At 43.2% G+C, this 19,676-nt stretch overlaps 2 protein-coding genes and 1 long non-coding RNA gene across 10 annotated transcripts in view; 1 reads left to right on the forward strand and 2 right to left on the reverse strand.

Moving 5' to 3' along the window:
* Nucleotides 1-19,676, forward strand: part of CCDC146 (coiled-coil domain containing 146) — a 119,202-nt gene that overhangs the window by 36,948 nt on the left and 62,578 nt on the right. The gene's annotated exons all lie outside the window — the stretch shown is intronic.
* FGL2 (fibrinogen like 2) lies at nt 5,724-12,329 on the reverse strand. Its single transcript, XM_038562799.1, has 2 exons — nt 11,706-12,329; nt 5,724-9,585 (listed from the first exon to the last, which is right to left on the reverse strand). The coding sequence occupies exons 1-2, from the start codon at nt 12,322-12,324 to the stop codon at nt 8,879-8,881; spliced, it is 1,326 nt and encodes a 441-aa protein (XP_038418727.1). The 5' UTR covers nt 12,325-12,329; the 3' UTR covers nt 5,724-8,878.
* LOC119877234 overlaps nt 18,317-19,676 on the reverse strand; it is a 48,692-nt gene continuing 47,332 nt past the window's right edge. For both annotated transcript variants that reach the window (XR_005373208.1, XR_005373209.1), the window contains exon 2: nt 18,317-18,962. This is a non-coding gene — a long non-coding RNA (uncharacterized LOC119877234). The remainder of the gene's footprint in view (nt 18,963-19,676) is intronic.

The raw sequence follows: 19,676 nt of genomic DNA on the forward strand, positions 1-19,676 counted from the left end.
CTGAATGCCTGTTTCCCTTCCCAAGTTAGGGAAGTTCTCAGTTATGATTTGTTCAAATATGCTTTCTGGTCCTCTGTCCCTTTCGGTGTCCTCTGGAACCCCAATTAAACATAGATTTTTCCTTCTGAGACTGTCACTTATTTCCCTTAACCTTTCCTCATGATCTTTTAATTGTTTTCTCTTTTTCCTCAGCTTCCTTCCTTGCCATCACCTTGTCTTCTATGTCACTCACTCTTTCTTCTACCTCATTATCGTTAGGACTTCCAGGTTGGATTGCATCTCATTTAATTGATTTTTAATTTCGGCCTGATTAGATCTAAATTCTGCAGTCATGAAGTCTCTTGAATCCTTTATGCTTTTTTCCAGAGCCACCAGTAGCTTTATACTTGTGCTTCTGAATTGGCTTTCTGACATCGAATTATAATCCAAATTCTGTAACTCTGTGGCAGAGAGTACTGTTTCTGATTCCTTCTTTTGTGGTGAGTTCTTCCTTCTAGTCATTTTGCTCAGTGCAGAGTGGCTAAAAACGAGTTGTACTAGAAAAAGGAAGAAAAAGAGAAAAACAAACAAAAACAACCAACCAACCAACCAAACAAACAAACAAACAAACAAAACCAAGGCGGGTTATCCTCTGGTTCTATAGACTGTAAATCCCTCAACTTCCCCTGGAGCTTTCTAGTGCTGCTCGGTCCAGAACTTGCTCTTCCCCTGTCCTTGCAGCTGGTCTCTGGGGGAGGGGCTGCTGTGCTGAATCTCACGTTTGTGCACCTGGGGGAGCTGTCCCGCCCCCTGCCAGGTGCTGGGCTCAGTGGAGCTGATTACCCTGTGAGGCCCCGTTCCCTGGCCGCCCCGCTCCGTCCCAGGCACAGGGTGACACCAGGAGGGACAACCCCACTGGCGGCGGCCAGCTCCCCAGCCCTGGAGTCCGCTCCGGCAGCAAGCACCGCAGCCCCCAGTCCGCAGGGGTCTGGATGCTCCGGGGGCGGGAGGCGCCTGGTGGCAGGAACATCCCGGCTGTCCTGGGCCCTCCCGGCCTCCGCCTGTCCCTGGGGGAGCGCAGGATCCTGGGCTGTGGCCCCCGGCGCCCTGGGCTCCCAGGCCTGCAGCGCTGGGATCGCTCCCGGGATCGCAGCTCCCTCCGCAGAACCACTCCCGCCACTCCCGGGGCCCCAGCCCCCCCCCCCCCCCACCAGAGACCAGCTTTAAAAAAGATTTTATTTATTTATTCATGAGAGAGAGAGAGGCAGGGAAAGAAGCAGGCCCCATGCAGGGAGCCCGACGGGACTCGATCTGGGTCTCCAGGATCACACCCTGGGCCAAAGGCAAGTGCCAAACCCCTGAGCCACCCGGGCTGCCGCTGCTCCAGCCCTTTACTGCTCTCCCCCGGCGCACTTCCCGTTAGCCTCGGGAACCCGGGAATCCGGGGGCCCCACTGCCCCTCCTGGGGTCCTGCCCGAGTTCCCTGCGAGCGCCGTTCCCTCCGGGAAGGACCCAGAGCGGATTTTAAAGTTCCCGCTTCTCCGGGACTGGGCTCTCCTGTCCCCAGGCCCCCCGCCCCGCTCAGCCCGGCTCCTCCTCGCGCCTGGGGGGGGGGGGGGCTCCCCCACTGGATTGATTGATTGATTGATTGATTGATTTTCTGTCTTCCTACCTTGTTAGAAGCGCAAACCCTTGTCTCTGTTGCATTCCAGCTGTTCTCTCTTTAAATCTCAGGCCAAGGGGATCCCTGGGTGGCTCAGTGGTTTAGCGCCTGCCTTCAGCCCAGGGCCTGATCCTGGAGTCCCGGGATCGAGCCCCGCCTTGGGCTCCCTGCGTGGAGCCTGCTTCTCCCTCTGCCTGTGTCTCTGGCCCCCCCTCCCCCGTCTATCGTGAATAAATATGTAAGATCTTTAAAAAAAAAAAAAAAAAAAAACAAATCTCAGGCCGAATTCGCAGGTTTTCAGGATGATTTGAAAGTTCTCTAGGTAAGTCAGTGGAGACAGGTGACTGGGGACCCTACTCCTCCACCAGCTTGCCCCGCCCCCGAAAAATGTTTTTGAAAGATCATTGTCTCCAAAAAAAAGAGTAAAATCAGTCTTTGCTTAACTAAAGGTTTATAATCATAGCAAACTAGTACCCTAATGGTTTAAAATGAGCATACCTGATTACTCAATCTCAGGGATTACACTCTTAACAAAGAACATTTTTTGGTCTCTAATCTAGTTCATATTCATATTCCTTTTGCTATACCCCCCACACCCACACGCACACACACCATATCTGGGGCACTAGGTCTCCCAGTCAGTTAAGTGTCTAACTCTTGGTTTCAGCTCAGGTCATGATCTCAGGGTCATGAGATCAAACGCTGTGTTGGGCCCTGTGCTGGGTGTGGAGCTTGTTTAAAATTCTCTCTCTGCCTCTCCCTCTGCCCCTCTGCACCCCACCCCCCACACATATCCTCTCTATCAAATAAATAAATAAATCTTAAAAAAAAAAACCCACAGCACACTGTATCCTACATGACAACACTCCCACCTCACATGGTGCTGTTCCCCAGAAGATGCAGCATCTGAGGTTTCAATAGATCATTGCCTCCTCCTTTCACTGTGAAGTGACTGCCTAAGTCAGGAGCCATGATTTCTGGAATACCATTTCTAGATACCATAACTGCTTTTAAGACATCCAGTAACTCATCAAAATAGTGTTGCCGGCAGAAGCAAGGAAAAGCACATCTAAATCTAGAATAATCTAGAGAAAGCTGCTGCAGTGGAAATAAATCTCTGCAGCCACGTGACCTCTGAAATGAAGGTTACAGGGTGAGAGGATGGGCTGCCACGGTGCTGGTTCCTCCTTATCTCCAACTCTTCTTCCGTGGAAGTCTTTGCTCCATGTACACTTATTTACTCAGTTATCTCATGTAGGTCCTTAAATGCATTACTATCTACATTCTCGTATTTCTAAGTATAGAAATGTATTTCTGAATGCTAGATGTTGTCTCTGCATGTCATGCTAACTCCACATGCCATCCACTTGGATGTTTTATTGATATCTGAACATGGAATGCTCACAACTGCCCACTGCCACCCCCTCACCCCACCCTTGCTACACTTTCTGGACAGACTCCCCCTGCAGCGTCTCCACCTCGGGTAACAGCAGCTCCACCCCTCACAGTTGCTCAGGCCAAAATCTTGTCATTGTTTGTGATACCTCCGGTCTTTTCGCCATCCACCCCGATCTTTGATCAGCAAATTTTGTCAGCTTTACCTTAAGGAACCACTTCACTGCAACCACTGTGGTGCACAGTTTTTCAAGATCATTGCAAACATTGTCAGACCAGTGTTTGTGCTTCATTCATGTCTCCCAAGAGCATGTTCTCCACTCAACAAGAGTGATCCTTTTAAAATGGGGTGAGGTCATGTAGCTCCTCCAATCAAAAACATTTGGTTACCTACTCTCAGTAAAAGGCAGAATTTTTACCATGACTTATAAGGTCTAGATGGTCTGACTGCCACTGCACCCCACCTCCCCAAGTTTTCTCCAGTCTTCTCTCCTAAATCCTCTCCACTCTAGACTGTCCATTTTTCCTACACTAGCCTCCTTGCCAACCCTAAAAACATGCCATGCACCTCTGCACCTGGTTCTCCCTTTGCCTGGATATCTTCTCCCAGTATCTGCCTGGCTTATTCTCTTATATCTTTAAGACTCTGTTCAAATGTCACCTCCTCAGGGAGGTCTCCCCAGTCTGTGTCTATAAAATAGTGACCTTCCTATCATTCTCCTTATCAGCTTTGCCCTGTTTAACGGCTTATGGCATTTATTATATATTTATTCATCTCCTCTGATAAGATATAAACTCTCTGGGATTAGGCTTTTTGGTAACTGATATATTTCTGGCTTTCTAGAAGACTGTCTGGCACATAGTATACACTCAGTAAATACTGTTTGAATGAATTGCACCTGAATCCACTCCAACATTTCTATCCCCATAAGTTCTTTAGTTCCAAGGCATTTCTGGCTTCTTAATCTTAGTTACCATGAGCTGCTGTTGATACTAGGTTTGTGTTAACTAATCAAGCAAACTATGAGAACCAAACACATCTGCTCAAGCCGGCCCACTGAATCCAGAGCTTCTGGTAAATATGCCCATATCAATAGATTTCAGTCACATCTGAAAGTCTGTTTTTTCTTCCTTAGTCAAGCAACCTCAGGATCGGTCTCCATATGTTGCCCCCAGCTTTCTGCTGATAAAAATTAGCAAATTCTTGTAAAGGCTTCTCCTCCAATTTGACTTCATAATTGACATGAGAGCATGCCCTGGTTACAGTTCTAGAGAGGCTGAAGAGTGGGACGAAGGAGCCTGAACAGAGAATGAAGCTCTCTCCATCAGAAAAGAAAGCAATACTGTCTTCAAGAAAGATGAACCTTCTCAGTGTTGGGGAGGGGCCACTTCAAGGAGCAAAGAAGGCTCGGTCACCTTTGGGAATTCAGGGGACTGAGTTCTCCAAGCACACCCAGACTCCCTCATTTCTATTCTCACTTCCAGCTCTTCCCAATAAATAAGCAAAAGAAACCTGGCCTAGGTATGACTCAGTAGACATTGCATTTTGGCAAGACACAGAATAAAATTAGTTTTAATTCAGCCGACTCTGCTTGTTGCCGTGGGAGAGGGAGGAGATTGGAATTGAGAGTGGTTTGCAAAGGGGTCTCTAGTCTAATAGTAGTTTTCTTCAGTTAAAGCATTCATGGATTTTGTATGATCAAAATTAATTTCAAAATTACAATATGGTATAAGAAGTATGGGGAAAAAAGTCTTTTTTCTTTAGGAACACAGTCAAGGAGAACAATCACTGTGTGTTCTGGTATTGCCATACCCCTCTGCATGACATGTATCCAGAGGCCTGTTTCCCAGAACTCCTTCTAAAGGCTTGCCAGTGTATGTACCCAATCTATATATACTCATCCTCTTGTCATATTTCCCCGACTTCAACCACTTCTCACCTATATTCACCTGTATTCACTGCCTCCCAAGTCCTCAGATTTGATTGTATCTGCTCCTTCCCCAGTTATAACTCCAGCTTCTTACACTACAGCTCTTTATCTGTGGTAACATACTCGACATTTTGAATAACAACACTGTCGTTTGAGACCGTCGTTTGTCTATATCCTAGCCAAACAGATTGATTTCAAGGTAGAACCCTTGTTGAATAATGTAATGTATAATAAGGAATATGTAGGATGGCAGGACCAAAGAAGAGAGGTGCCAACCCCCTCCTAATGTTATCAGAATAGACTGGCCAAAAGAGAGAACTATTTAGGATAATGATGCTGATGATGGCATGTATATGTGTGTGTGTGTGTGTGTGTGTGTGTGTATTCTAGGTGTTTCATATGTTGTCTCATTTAATGCTCTCAATAACTGTCAGATTCTACTGTTACCCATTTTATAACTGAAAGAACCAAGGGACAGTGAGATTAAGTGACTTGGCTGGTGATCACATAGCTTACAAAGGGTGGAGCTGAAATTCAAATCTAGCAAGTCCAGTTCCTGAGTCCCTGCCCTTAATCATGAGCGATAAGACAAAACTCAGCAGGGGCTGAGGATGGCATTCTATCTGGACCAAGGGAACATAGCGAAAATAGCGAAAAACTCAGAGAACACGGAGATTGTTGGAGAACAACAAAGTATTCGGTATGGCAGGAGTATATGTAGTGGCAGATAAGGACACTGAAAGGAGAGGCAGAGACCAATTCATGAAGGGGTTTATTTGCTGGATTTTTATCCTATAGGAAATGAGGGGTTGATGGAATAATATGTTGTATTTCTGAACAGCCTGTCTGACAGTGAAATATGGAGGGTGGGTTGGAACAGATCAAAACAGAAGGCGTGGGTTTCTGAGAAAGCATTTGCATTTCCAAAGGAGTTCATAAGGGCTGAGGCAGGCAGCAACATCAATGATGGAAAAAAGATGGAGCTGAATGCTGCAAAAGGAAACTGAAACTTTTGTATTTCATATGTGTCAACAATATTCTGCAGAGAAATAAGATAATGTTCCTGTATTTGCCTCTGTCTTCCTGTTAACCAAATAGAACTCATTAAAGTCTTTTTGGATCAAAGGTAAAGTCTAATTAGGTAAACACTAGGCAAATTTTCAAACAAAAGTAAATATATAAATATTATTTTACAAACAATGATACATAATTTTTCCACATTGCAGAAATAGAGGTGAAGATTAAATCTTTTATTTTACAGAGTTGCTAAAAGACGTGAGACATAAACCAACTTATACATAAAAGAAAATAAGAATTTTAAACAAAAGCTTATGACTACCCATCACTTTTACTTTTAAAACCTTTCTTGGATAGACATTTAAAAATAAGGACCAGCTAATTTTGTTACTAGGATATCCTTTATACTTTGTATATTTAAGCTCTTTATTTTACTGGACAGATGTGTCATTAGTTCATTTGAAATATTACTGCTTATAAGAAGAATTTGATTTTTCTTCTCAGCAATGAGTGAATTCGTTTCACTTGGAATTTCTAAGGACTAATTTTAGTCAACATTTTCAAAGAATGATAAAGCTTAGAAATAAAGTCTTAATTTAGATAACAAATAGTAGCCTTTAAAATGGAACCAAGACTCTGAAATATCTGATATCAATCAACATTTATGAACATTAGCATATATTAGTGAATAGCTATGTTAAGGCAAAAAACTGAGATATCATCTATTTCCATCAACATGTTAAAGATGATCAAAGTATAAAACATATTTTATAAATGACATGAAATGATTTCAAAAAGGAATTCCTATGTCACAGAACTTTCTATTAGAAAAGTGCCATAAAAGTATAATTGAAAATAAAATTTGATCCTTCAAAATAAGGTGGAAAGATAGAAAGACAAGCTTTTGAGTATTTATGTGGAATTGTTTGCCAAATCTCCTGAAATGATACCTCGTTCCCATTAAGTCAGTAGACACTCACTATATAGGCTATTTTTCTTTAGAACTGTATTTTGTGAAGAGTCTATTTTTTTTTCTTTTCTTTGTTGTGAGGATTAGAAGTTTGAGAGGATAACATCCTGCCTCACAAGTCCATTTTTGATAACAGAAAATTACTTAAACTTATGCATATATTAATAATTACATACAGTAAATGAAAATCCTCTCTGAAATAAATATATTGTAATATCAAAATCTTCATAATCTTTTTTTTAAGAGAAGAGAGAAATAAAGAGTAAATCAGTTACATTTACATTTATTAAACTATGGAGTAGATATGAAGCCTTTGAAATCTACAATGATATTTTACATTTTGGTCATCACAATTCTATCTGCATTGCTCTTGCTTTAACCTTTTGATAGTGTTCACAGTAACCTAATTTTCATCATGTGTACCTGAAAACTTTGTATGTCATATATATATTTTAAAGAATATCTTGCTTCTTTTTTGGGTTAGAATTTTCTATAAAGGGTAATATTTGAAAAAGTTAATTTGTTACCTAAAGCAACTATCCTCTTTAATCATTTTCAAATGAGTAAAGTTGCATCTTTATGAGTTTATTTTGAAAATTTGGTTACTATGATAGAAACTAACTGGAAATTAAAAGCTAAGTATATTTCTATGACTCACATACAATATAGTGTATTATTTCAAATTTTATTCTAAAATATTTTTAAATGTTCAACAGAATACTACTGTTCTCTCTGAAATGATCTCTTTATACAGTGATGAAATTTAACACACTATTTTTTATAATCTTTTTTAAAATGATACCTACACTGCCAGAATTAGTGAATTATAAAAGTTTCAGATATTTTAGTTTGGTTAAAAAAATAAACACTTATATTTAAATCTTTTAAAAAAATAAGCAATACACCAGCTAAGAATTGAAATACATACTATTGAACTACTATTCTATATAGTTCAAAATTCATATGTCCTGTAAAACACCTTTCTATGAAGTGAATCACTTAATGAAATTATTGCTTTGGATATAAATGCTTTGGCCTTCAGAGTATGCTAGTCTATAAATAAATGCTTCATTCCCCACCCATAACTGCCCTTCTAAAAGAAAGCCTACCAGTAGTCATGCACAGTAGTGAGCAAACTTAAATTAAAAACTATTGTGCATACAGAGCAAAGGAAGCTAATTTTTATGTTAAAGCAGTTTTTACCATCCAACATCTAAAGAGTTATTGTGAATTACCTTTAAACCACAGTCTTTAAGATTGAATTAATTTTCTGAATGCTTTTAGAAGTGACATTATGCTACCGCTTTCAAAATCTCTTAAATGACAAATATTTTACATTTCACAAATAGTACCTAAATAGGTCTAATTATATAGATTTCCCTTCATCTGGGAACTAAAATGCTATAGGGGTCTTCCTGAACCACAGTAAATGCCATCAGTTGAGAGAGTTTATCTCAGAATGAGGATTAGGATATTTAGAGATGAAGAAATACTCAATAACTGAGAATAGTTTGAAAAGAGTGATCTACCTTGAATTGTGTTTAAGTCACAATCAAAATACAGATTACTTGTGTAAAAATCCAGGCTGCTAAATAAACAATGATTTCATAATTATAGTAATACAAGTAAGTAGAAAACCTTTCAATTAATGGAAATTAAGAAAATCATAAATCTAATGTATAATTCTCAATACTCCCAATCGCTTTGCAAGTACTCATTTGGATAACAATACAACAGCAACAAAGAGCTCCTTTGAAATGTACATTTTTTTCAGTTTATTTCAAATGCTGTGTAGCATAAGAACCTACTCCTTAGAGATAAATTTTTAGTCACAGAAAAGTAGTATGAAACATATTCCAAAGTGCTGAAGGAATTAACTGCCCTATTAGGTAATGAATACCCAGAGGAATAAGCATTAGTGATTTATGGCTTAAAGTGCTTGGGTCTAATCATCATTTTGGCCTCTTTAAGGGAGGACTTGTAGCCACCAGGGTGTGCCTCACTTATACCAGGCCAGGTACCCCAGAAAATCCCATTACGGACACCTCTGTATTTTTGGTGATAATATCTGCCATTTAAGTTTGCAGAAAGACATGCATCAAACCACCAGCCTGAACTGTAATAGAGTCCACAGTTCCCAGAGGGATATCGATCATTGTCTCTATCTGGGGTGGTAAAAAACTTCAGATCATGGTTATAATGTTTACTGAAATGTAAGGCATCTCCCGCTGTGCCATTATAGTTACCGATGTGTAATCGGTATTTGAGAAACTCATTGGCCACATAAAACTGATCATACAAGGCATAGAGTTTGACACCATTAAAGTCTTCAAGATCTATCCTTAGAATCATATCCTTACTCTTGGTCAAAAGATGAATTTTATCATTCCCCAACCAAAATTCTCTTCTGAGGTTTCCAAAGCCCACTTTATAGTCTTGCCATGTTCTGGTGAAGTTGGTGCTTCCATCGAGACGTGCCTGCAGCACTGTCCAGCCTCCCCCCATGGTCTCCATGTCGCAGAAAACTTCGAAGCTACTGTTTTTGGGATCCGGTGTAACTCTGTAGGTCTCACTGCTTCTTTTGCCTATTGTGTAGTAGTCAGAGCAATCTTTATATATTAGATGTTGCACTAAAAGGGGAAGAAGACAAAGGCATTGGATTTTGTTAATAAAAAATATGCATCTGAAGAATTCTTTACATTTACAAAAGCAGTCTGATAACTCAATGATGTTAATGAAACCTTGCTCTGCAAAACTTACTTGAACATGTTTAGCAAATGTTTATTAAGGCCTCGGAATCAGAACTTGATGCTATAAAGCAGACACGGCTCTTCCACATACTCTTGGTAATAGTAGTGACAATGTTCACAATAAACAACGAGCTCAGTAAAGTAGTTTCAGTAATTTAGTTACTATTTAGTGAGTGCTACTTATGTGTTCCAGGCATTCTATATAGACTTCACGTTTTCACACTTAACTCTGCACATTGACCTTATGATGTAGGTATTATTTCCGATCTGTAGGTGAGGATGTTTAATAGGCTCAAAGAGAAATCAGTGGCTTGCCCAAGTTCACAGAAGCATTAAGTGGCAGAGCCAGGACACACTGAGGTCTAGCTGGCTGTAAAGCTTGTTCTTGTAACTACTTCATTCCTTGGTGCTAAAGGTCAGATGCCTCCAACTCTCCTAGAACTGCATTCCATGTGTACAAAAAAAGCACAGGTTTCTTTCTGTTTCCTTTCACCCAAAGGGGCCAATACCTTCCTCTGTCATCATTTGGTTATGTCCAAATGATGTATTAAAATTTTAAGGTACAGAACTGATCATAAATTCACATTTGTTTTACTTGTGTGACAATGAAAGATCAAGTAAAAAAAAGAATTTTTAAAATAATATATCAATATTCTTGTTCTGAATTTATTTATTTTTCTTGTTCTGAATTTATTATCTGGAAAGTATTTAGCCAGTGTTTCATATGCTTGGTTTCTAGAAAGAAATAACAGGTGGTTATGTCCAGGATAAATATAATAATCAGTCGACATAGCTCTGTAGGAGTCAAATACAGATATTACTCTCAAAGAATTTCTATAAAGATTTGGACCAGATAAGGTAAATTTAATATGAGCTACTCAGAGGCACACTCATGTGTGTTTAGAACTCAGAGTACCCCAATATTTCCTCCAAACTTTTAGCACAGAAATGAATAGTAGAATCTTGATATCATTCCAAGTTGCTACGCAGCATCAAATCTAATGTGTGCCCAGAGATGTCACCAAGATGTGAACCTCTGCCTCGCAGTTCAGGGTACATTCAGATCCAGACTACCAGTGGTCCTTGAAAGCTCTGCCTACCTCCGGATCCTTGGCAGATTCCCTAGGGATGGTGCACACATGAGGTGCTTGGCCCAACGGAATATGATCTGTGTCCCACATGCCATATCCCTTCAACCTTACACTCATGGTAAACGGTCGCCCTCATGCAGAGATGGCTTTCCAAAGTGCAGCCAGACCATCAGCAGCAGTGTCCCAGGAACTCAGATGGAAAGCCAGCATTTGGAGGAACCAGTGCCACAGTTAGAAGTTTGTGGGCATAGCAGGAGTAGTTAAGCAGTAGTAGTTAGGTTTGTGGTCCTCCTGGCCTGCCAAAACTCTCCCTTTAAAATGTTTTTGTGCCCCTCAAAGCGAAAAGTTCTGCGCACACATGAAGCCATACAGCTGCTTTTACTCTATCTATAAAATCTCCTATTGTCATTAGATATTTGGGATTATAAGCGGCAGAAAGTTAAAATCTTTCAAAGACTTCTTGTGACCACACGAGAAGGAACAGTCAGCGAACCACAAGAGACTGATTTCCAATGAACAAAAAGCATAGCTAGAAATACAGCCTTTTCTCTCTGTTGTTCTCAAACCTTTCAGTGAAAAGATAAGTTAAATGCACTGAAACATTATATCAAAACAACATCTCTCCACTTCCATTTGTGTGTAGCTCTAGCATTAGCACATCAGATCTTTGAAATTGGAAGTGCTCTCGCAAGGTACAGAATCAAGCACGATTTTTAGAATTCTTATATTATCTCTATGGTCACATTTGCAAAGATAGTAGTTTCTCCTCTACTACCTTGGTGAATACAGGGCTTAATTTTTATCTCATCTGCCATTTGTCGAACTTGTTTGCTGAAGTTAATGTTTACAGATAGTTACAGATAGCTATATAAAAGTCAGGAACAAGCGATGAGAAAGCGTCGTACATACCCGGACGCGACTGTGTGTGTTCCTGGCTGGGGCACTTGGATGAACACTTGCCATCCAAACTGTTGACCACCGACGTTAGATTCGCCACTTTGCTGTCGACATAATTTTCTATGTTGTTCATATTTACAAGACTGAGCTCCTCCAGGCGACCGTGAAGCACGTCGATCTCCTCCTTGGCGTCCTTGAGGTCGGCGGACAGCTTGTTAACCTCGCTCTCTAGCTCTCGAACCCGCCCGTCCTCGGCTTCCCCCGGGGCTCCCGGGCTGGGCGACAGCTGTCCGCCTCGGCCCGGGGCCCGGCTGTCGTCAGCCTGCAGTTTGCAGTCCTGGCAGGACTTCTTCAGGCTGTTCACCGTTTCCTTGAGGTTCTGGACTTCCTTGAACACCTCCTCGAGCCTGCCCCACTGCGCGGGCAGCTGGACGGTGAGCGCGGGCAGGCGCACCTCGTAGGCGCACTCGCCGCCCGCCGCGCACCTGCCGGTGCTGCGCAGCGTGGCCGGGCAGGCGGCCTCCGCGCCCGCGCCCGCGCCCCCGCCTGCCTCCGCCGCGCCGTCCGCCACCGCCAGCAGGCCGCACGCCGCCAGGACCGGGCCCAGCCAGCACCAGCCGGCCGGCGGCATCTTCGCGGGCGCTCACCCCGGGGCGCCGGCCGGCCCGCGCGGCTTTAAGGGGCGCGCAGCTGGCGGCCGGGGCGGCGCTGGGCGTGCTCGGAAACGGGCGGGGGCGCTTGCATCACAGCGCCCGGGCCGCGGGGGAGCGGGAGGGGGGCGGGGAGGGGAGCGGGGGGGGGAGAGCAGGGGGGAGCGGGGGGAGCAGGGGGAGCAAGGGAGAAGGGGAGATGGGGAGCAGAGGAGTGGGGGGGACACGGGGGAGCAGGGGGAGCAAGGGAGAAGGGGAGATGGGGAGAAGGGGAGTGGGGGGGAGCGGGGGAGCAGGGGGAGCAAGGGAGAAGGGGAGATGGGGAGCAGAGGAGTGGGGGGGAGCGGGGGAGCAGGGGGAGCAGGGGAGATGGGGAGCAGAGGAGTGGGGGGACACGGGGGAGCGGGGGAGCAGCCGGGAGATGAGGGGAGCAAGCGAGGAGGGGGACACGGGGGGAGCGAGGGAGGAAGGGGAGATGGGAGCCAGAAGGCGTGGGGGGGAAGCGGGGGAAGCAGGGGAGCAAGGGAGGAAGGGAGGGGGGGGGGGGGGGAGCGGGGGAGCAAGGGGGAGCAAGGAGAAGGGGAGAATGGGGAGCAGAGGAGTGGGGGGGAGCGGGTGAGAAGCGCAGAAGGGAGGAGAAAGGGAGAAGGGAGATGGGGAGCTAGAGGAGTGGGGGGAGACAAGGGGGTGAGCGGGGGGAGCAGGGCGAGAAGGGGAGGATGGGGAGAAGGGTAGTGGGGGGAACGGGGGAAGCAGGGGTGGAGCAAGGCGGAAGAAGGGGAGATGGGGAGCAGAGGAGTGGCGGGGGAGCGGGGGGAGCAGGGGGAGCAAGGGAGAAGGGGAGATGGGGAGCAGAGGAGTGGGGGGGACACGGGGAGCGGGGGGAGCAGGGGAGAAGGGGAGATGGGGAGAAGGGGAGTGGGGGGGGAGCGGGGGAGCAGGGGGAGCAAGGGAGAAGGGGAGATGGGGAGCAGAGGAGTGGGGGGGAGCGGGGGAGCAGGGGGAGCAAGGGAGAAGGGGGAGATGGGGAGCAGAGGAGTGGGGGGGACACGGGGGAGCGGGGGGAGCAGGGAGAAGGGAGATGGGGAGCAGAGGAGTGGGGGGGAGCGGGGGAGCAGGGGGAGCAAGGGAGAAGGGGAGATGGGGAGCAGGGGAGTGGGGGAGAGCAGGGGGAGGGGGGAGCAGGGGGAGCGGGGAAGCGGGGGGGGGGAGCAGGGGGCAGCAGAGGGGAGCGGGGGAGCAGGGGGGGCGGGGGCGAGCGGGAGCGGGGGAGCAGGGGGGAGCGGGGGGAGTGCGGGAGCGAGAGAGAGGGGGAGCGGGGAGGCGGGGGCCTTGCCCTCCCCGCAGCCGCCGCACAGCCCTCGGTGGCTCCCAGGACGGCGGGCGCAGAACCCCGGTGGCTGACTGCTTGCACTCGTTCCTCCTGTTGCGCTTGTACGTGTAGTTTCTGCAGCCCTGGGGAAAAAAATCTCGGATTTCACCATAATTATCCTTGAAACAAATCGTACTTAATGCCACTGGGGAAACCAGCTGTTAAAAATGAAGCTTAAGGTGCCGGTTATCCGGCCTGAAGAAGGGGGAGTTTACATAAACGGGAGATGGGCTTTTATTTCCTTTTCAGGTTGGGGTCGTTGAGGATTCTGTGTATTTTTCGTGTTGGGCTCTCGGGTGAAATCTTAAGCATTTGAAAATTTTTAGAACTATGACCACGAGTGCAGCTTTCTGACTCCTGCCATGCACTTTTGTTTCACCTGTTTGAAAAGGAGAAGAAAACTGGTCGAGAAGAAGGGGTTGCTTTCTACCGCTTTGGCCCCAGCACAGTTGGTGGAAATGTCTCTACGACAAAAACGCATTTAAAAGTGCATCATCGCCCTTCCTCAGAGCCTTCTCCTTCGCCCTCACCAGCTCAGTCATATTCTGACACTGTCTTCGAACTTCTGGCTCTATTCTGATTCTCCTGTCCCCAGCCTCCCTGCTTTCCTTCCCACTGGCAGCCAGGCGTCAGGGCTCTCTGCGCCCACAGGGGGTCCCTCCACCCGCCTCTCTGCCACTTGCTCTGTCACTGTGTTGCCCAGACACATATCAGCACTCATGCCTCTTCAGACTTGTCTTGGTTTAAACCTTTTTTCGCAGTTTTCAACCTTTTCTCCTCAAAGGCTGAGGGGCAGAAAGGGGGAACACTCCAATTGGAGAAACCACCTCCTTTTACCTTGTTTTACATCTTGGCATCTCATATAAGTTTTCTTGGTTCTTTTTTTTTTTTTTAAGATTTTATTTATTTATTCATGAGAAACACACAGAGGGAGGCAGAGACCTAGGCAGAGGGAGAAGCAGGCTCCATGTGGGACTTGATCCCAGGACTCCGGTATCACGACCTGAGGCACCCAGGTGTCCCAGTTTCTTATTTTAAAAAGTATTTTTTGGCTTTAAAAATAATTTCAAAATAACTGATATGGATTAAAATCCAAACTCTTTATTGTATTACTTTAACATACTCTATAATCTATCTCATATTTATTTAACTTGATGTCCTGTGACTTTTCTTTATACACCTTTCATTCCAGCCAGATACTCTATTCACCCTAACATGTTCTCTAAATACATCAGGCTCACTTTACACCTTGGCAATTGTATTTACTCCTGAATACTTGGAAGACCTGGATTCCACTCCTGGATCTACCTCTTATCGTATGTATTATCATTAACTTTACCGAGCCTTGGTTCCTGTAGCTGTGAAGGAGGTATTTGGCTGTCCTTCCCTCATACAAGAACGATAATTACAAAAAATTTGAGTGAAGTGTATAGCAAATGTGGTGTATAAGCGTAACATTCTTTCCAAACAAATTTATCAAACGCATTCTGTACACCTTATGCCTCGTTTTCCTTCCTCATCTTCCAGCTTTTTAAAAAAATTAAGTTTGTTTCCTCTTCATTCCTTTCAGTGTGGTCAAACCAATATACACAGTTTCTTAACTTTTGACTAGAAATATTTAGATAATCTCTTAATTTCATCTTTTCTCACAAGTGAGTGATACTCTTCTATTGTAAGGAGAGAAATACATGAATAATTTTAAAAGAGAGTGATGATAACATAGATAATACATAAAAATATTGTATAAAGTAGAAATATGTAGGAATAACATTTAGTTTAGAATACATTACTGAATGCCCTTAACTAGCTAGAATACAATCTATATATTTAACCAGTCCGGTATTAATTAATGACCTTCTATATATCCAGCACTATGCTAGATCATATGTAAAATGCATGCCATGGCCTCATTCATTCACTCATCCATCATCCATCCATCCATCCATCCATCATCCATCCATCCATCCATCTATCCATCCCTCTATCCATCATATATTAACTGAGCATCCTCTATAGGCAAGACACTATTTCAGGTACTTAGGCTACACTAGGGAACAAATCAAACAAAATCTCATTTTCCTTCTTAGGCAGGATTTTCTTCACATTGGACTTTGAAGTAAGTCATAAGCACTTTAAAAAGTTTCTGAATCTAATGAAGGTGCAGCTTTCTGACTCTTGTATTGGGCTGTTGTCTCATCGTTTGAATCAGGGATTGACTTTCCAGCACTGCTGCTGATTCTTGGGCCCTGCACCCCCACCTGGCCAAGAGCTATGGCATAGTTCCACATAAAAAGCTTGGATGTGCTGTGGGAATTGGCTCTCCTGTCCCTTTGGGATCTATAAAAAATTCCCCTAAAAAGGAGGTAGAGAACTGCTTTGTTAATCAGTTCTCATTGACATTGGCAAGTGATCCTCTGGGTTCTTAATTTAAAAAAATCACTGGTCACTTATGCAGGCAGACATTATGTGACTACAACATGAAAGTGGTTCAACCTGACTAATGAGTTTATAACCCACGAGGCCAGAGAGTGTGTGCTACAATCATTTGAGAAGCTTTCACTAATACTATCTCACTACATTGTTCCATCTCTACAGTTACTATGTGCACTTTCAGATGAGCAAAGAAGGGGCTCAGAACATTAAATACTTGCCCATTTTACAGTTTTCAAGAGACAGAGTTGAAATATGAACCTGGATCTCACTCCAAAGTTCTTATCTCTTCTCCCATGCCACACTGCCACATAGGGAGAAAGATAATACTGGAGAGGTATATTGGTACCATGTTATGGAGAACCACTGCTTAGACCAATGGGGAGCCACAAAAGGGTTTTGAGCAAGAGAATAATATTATCAGTTAAGCATTTTAGAGAAATTAATCTGTCAATGAATACTTGATGCACTAGAAAGGGAAAGATTAGGTGAGGAAAGCAGTGTAGAGGCCAGTTAAATACAAGTCATTGTTTCCCAAAGTACGTTTCCTGGAACATGAGTAACTAAATGCTGATGAGTAGAGTTTCAGGACAAGCAGATCTGAGGAAGATCAGTCATGTGCTAAAGTGTGTTATGGTTGGCCAAGAGGGAAGTGATGTATACGACATTTTTCAAATGTCAGTTAACAACAGGAACCTTACCCTGCCAACCCCATGACCATTTTTAGGAATGGATCTTCTACTACAAACGAATAGGAAATGGGAGTTGTAGGTGAGAGGTATTAGTGTGATGGCAGGAGGGGAACTGGCTCTTCTGTCCCTTTGGGATCTATAAAAAATTCCCCTAAAAAGGTAGAGAACTGCTTTGTTAATCAGTTCTCATTGACATTGGCAGGTGATCCTCTGGGTTCTTACCCAGAGGGGGTTGCATACATTATTGCATACATTAATGCATACATTATTACCGAGAACTGACAGAAGCCATGAGATCTGAAAACTGATCAGAAATGGAGGGAAATGGAGAACTATGAAATATGACTCTAGTTGAAGTTAAGTAATGTAATGAGTAGGGAGGGAGCTGCAGGTTGGGTAGAGTGTGGAAGTATTATTTCTGTCTTGAAAAAACTGACAAGCCTATTAAGTAGAAATATCTGCCAAACAGCTGGAAATCTAGATATGAAATCATCACAGAATACATGTGGATATCAACTTGAAACCACAGGAACCAAAAAGATGGTCAAAGAAATAGGACGAGAACTAGAAGAATGCGGTGTTGTGAAGACTGGGAGAGAGGTTTTTAAGCAGGCAGCTATCAGATAATCAAAAGTTTGAAGATCTGTCTTCAATGCCTATGGAATTCTCATCATCTGACCTTCACCTTTTGCCTCCTGCTTTTTGCTGGGAAGTCTTCTGGATTTTCTCATGCCCATTCTGCCCTGATTTGAGTATTATCCTCTGATTCTTCAAGATTTTCATTTATTTATTAGAGAGACACAGAGAGAGAGTGAGCATGAGAGTCAGCGGGGAGGAGCAGAGGCGGAGGGAGAAGCAGACTCCCCGCTGAGCAGGGACTGGATCCCAGGACCCTGGGCTCCTGAGCTGACCTGAAGGCAGAGAATGGATGGAGCCATTGGGTGTGATTCTTCATAACAGTGTCAGAATCTTCCCTTCTTTCCCACATCTGCCTTCAGCTCAGAACTGACACATTATGCCCATTTACAGATTTGTTTTTCAGATCTAAACAAATTATATGGCACCATATGATAGAATTTCTATAAGCCACATATGAAAATTAATTTCATCCGCCTATATTCACAACATATTCGGACTTCTTTATTGTTTTCTTATTCAAAGTACATTCAAGGGAGGATCTGCATTTACTGCATTTTTCAGATTTCAAAAGTAAATTTCCATGTCCTCTAATGCAGCTTTTTTTTTTAAAGGAAACCCTTTATGTCTCCCTTTGTACCAAAGGAAGTTGATATGACAATCATTATTTATAGCACTGAAATATTTTCACTGATATTATGTACATGTATTAATATATTTTAGTTTCTAATTTTTAAATTCAAGAGTATTTGATTATACTTTAGGGAATACATGCTTTTAGGATAATAAAGAATTTAAATCGTTCACTTTTTTTTTTTTTTTTTTTTTTTTTTTTTTTTAGTATTACAAGCTCTCATAGCCAGGCCATTTTATTCTTTTGTTGGACATAAACAGTCTTACAGAACACCAACCTCAGATAAACTTACTCTGAACCATGATAAAGTGAAACAAAACAAGGTCACTGCATAATTTTGTCTCTGCAAAGACAAAAACAAGGTCACTGTGCCACCCATAAAACCCAATCATAGAATTGCCCTTGTTCTCTGGTGGTTTCCAATCTACAGCAAATTCTTGATTTCTTAGATCCTCCCCAAATCACCAAACCAAAATCCACATCTTATAATAAGTTCTGTGTAACACTGTTACGGAGATGCCCCCATGGAGGCATCTCCTACCTTGTTTCATTGCTGGCAGGTTCATGGTAGTCTTGGCTGAAGAGCACAACAGTACTCAATAAGCATGTGTGGGTGAATGACTGAGTATACAGGAGAGCCTTCATAGAGGAGGTGACCTTTGAGCTGATTCTTAAAGGATGGTTGGGCTTTTCCAGGCAAGTTGAATCAGAAAGAAGTCTTTCCAGGCAAAGGAAGTAGCATGTGCGAAAGTTGTAACACAAAAATGAGGACAATGAGTCCATGTGGGTGGCCTACGGGGTGAACTGGGAGGATGCTGGGACCAAATGTGCAGGTCCTTGAATGTCCATTTAATCCTGTAAACAGAGAGGACAGAGAAATTGTGGGTAAAGAGCTCAAAATTTGAAAACTGTGAAAGGAGAATTACCTGAGTAGCCATAAACAATTTTTTCCCTAACCTTTCCTCTTGCCCCCAGCTTTTTTAAAAATATGGAATGGGGTGGGGAGAGAGGGAAAGATACTTGCTTTTGTTAAGTCAAAATTACATATTTTGAGTTTTTCCAGTTTTCGTAATCTTTTTTTTAATTTATTTTTTATTGGTGTTCAATTTACTAACATACAGAATAACCCCCAGTGCCCGTCACCCATTCACTCCCACCCCCCCGCCCTCCTCCCCTTCTATCACCCCTAGTTCGTTTCCCAGAGTTAGCAGTCTTTACGTTCTGTCTCCCTTTCTGAATCGTTCACTTTTTAAACTACTTGATTTGAAATGTCAATAGTAAATAGTAAATAATAATAGTAAATAAATATAGTAAATAAATTATTTATTATTTACTATTTTACTATTTATTTTAATTTAAATATTAAATTTACTATTAAATTTAATATTTAGTAATATTAAAACAATGTTATTGTTTTAATATTCCTTAGGGATCTTAGTCCTTGTTTGTTATAAATTTCATAGAAAGAACTTTAAACAATATCCTGATTTCAGCAACCCATACAGACATCAAGAATTGCCTGGTTTTGGTTAAAACTAGAATAATAGTTGATAGTTTCTTTGATCTGTT

Source organism: Canis lupus, chromosome 18 (assembly GCF_011100685.1).
Source record: "Canis lupus familiaris isolate Mischka breed German Shepherd chromosome 18, alternate assembly UU_Cfam_GSD_1.0, whole genome shotgun sequence".
In the NCBI taxonomy this organism is placed as follows: domain Eukaryota; kingdom Metazoa; phylum Chordata; class Mammalia; order Carnivora; family Canidae; genus Canis; species Canis lupus.

What these genes read in the sequence shown, in the direction of transcription:
- FGL2 (XM_038562799.1), bottom strand. Translation starts at nt 12,324, where the DNA reads ATGCCGCCGGCCGGCTGGTGCTGGCTGGGCCCGGTCCTGGCGGCGTGC. An exon ending in ACACACACAGTCGCGTCCGG is followed by an intron (nt 9,586 to 11,705) that starts GTATGTACGACG and finishes TTCCCCTTTTAG; the next exon opens with TGCAACATCTAATATATAAA.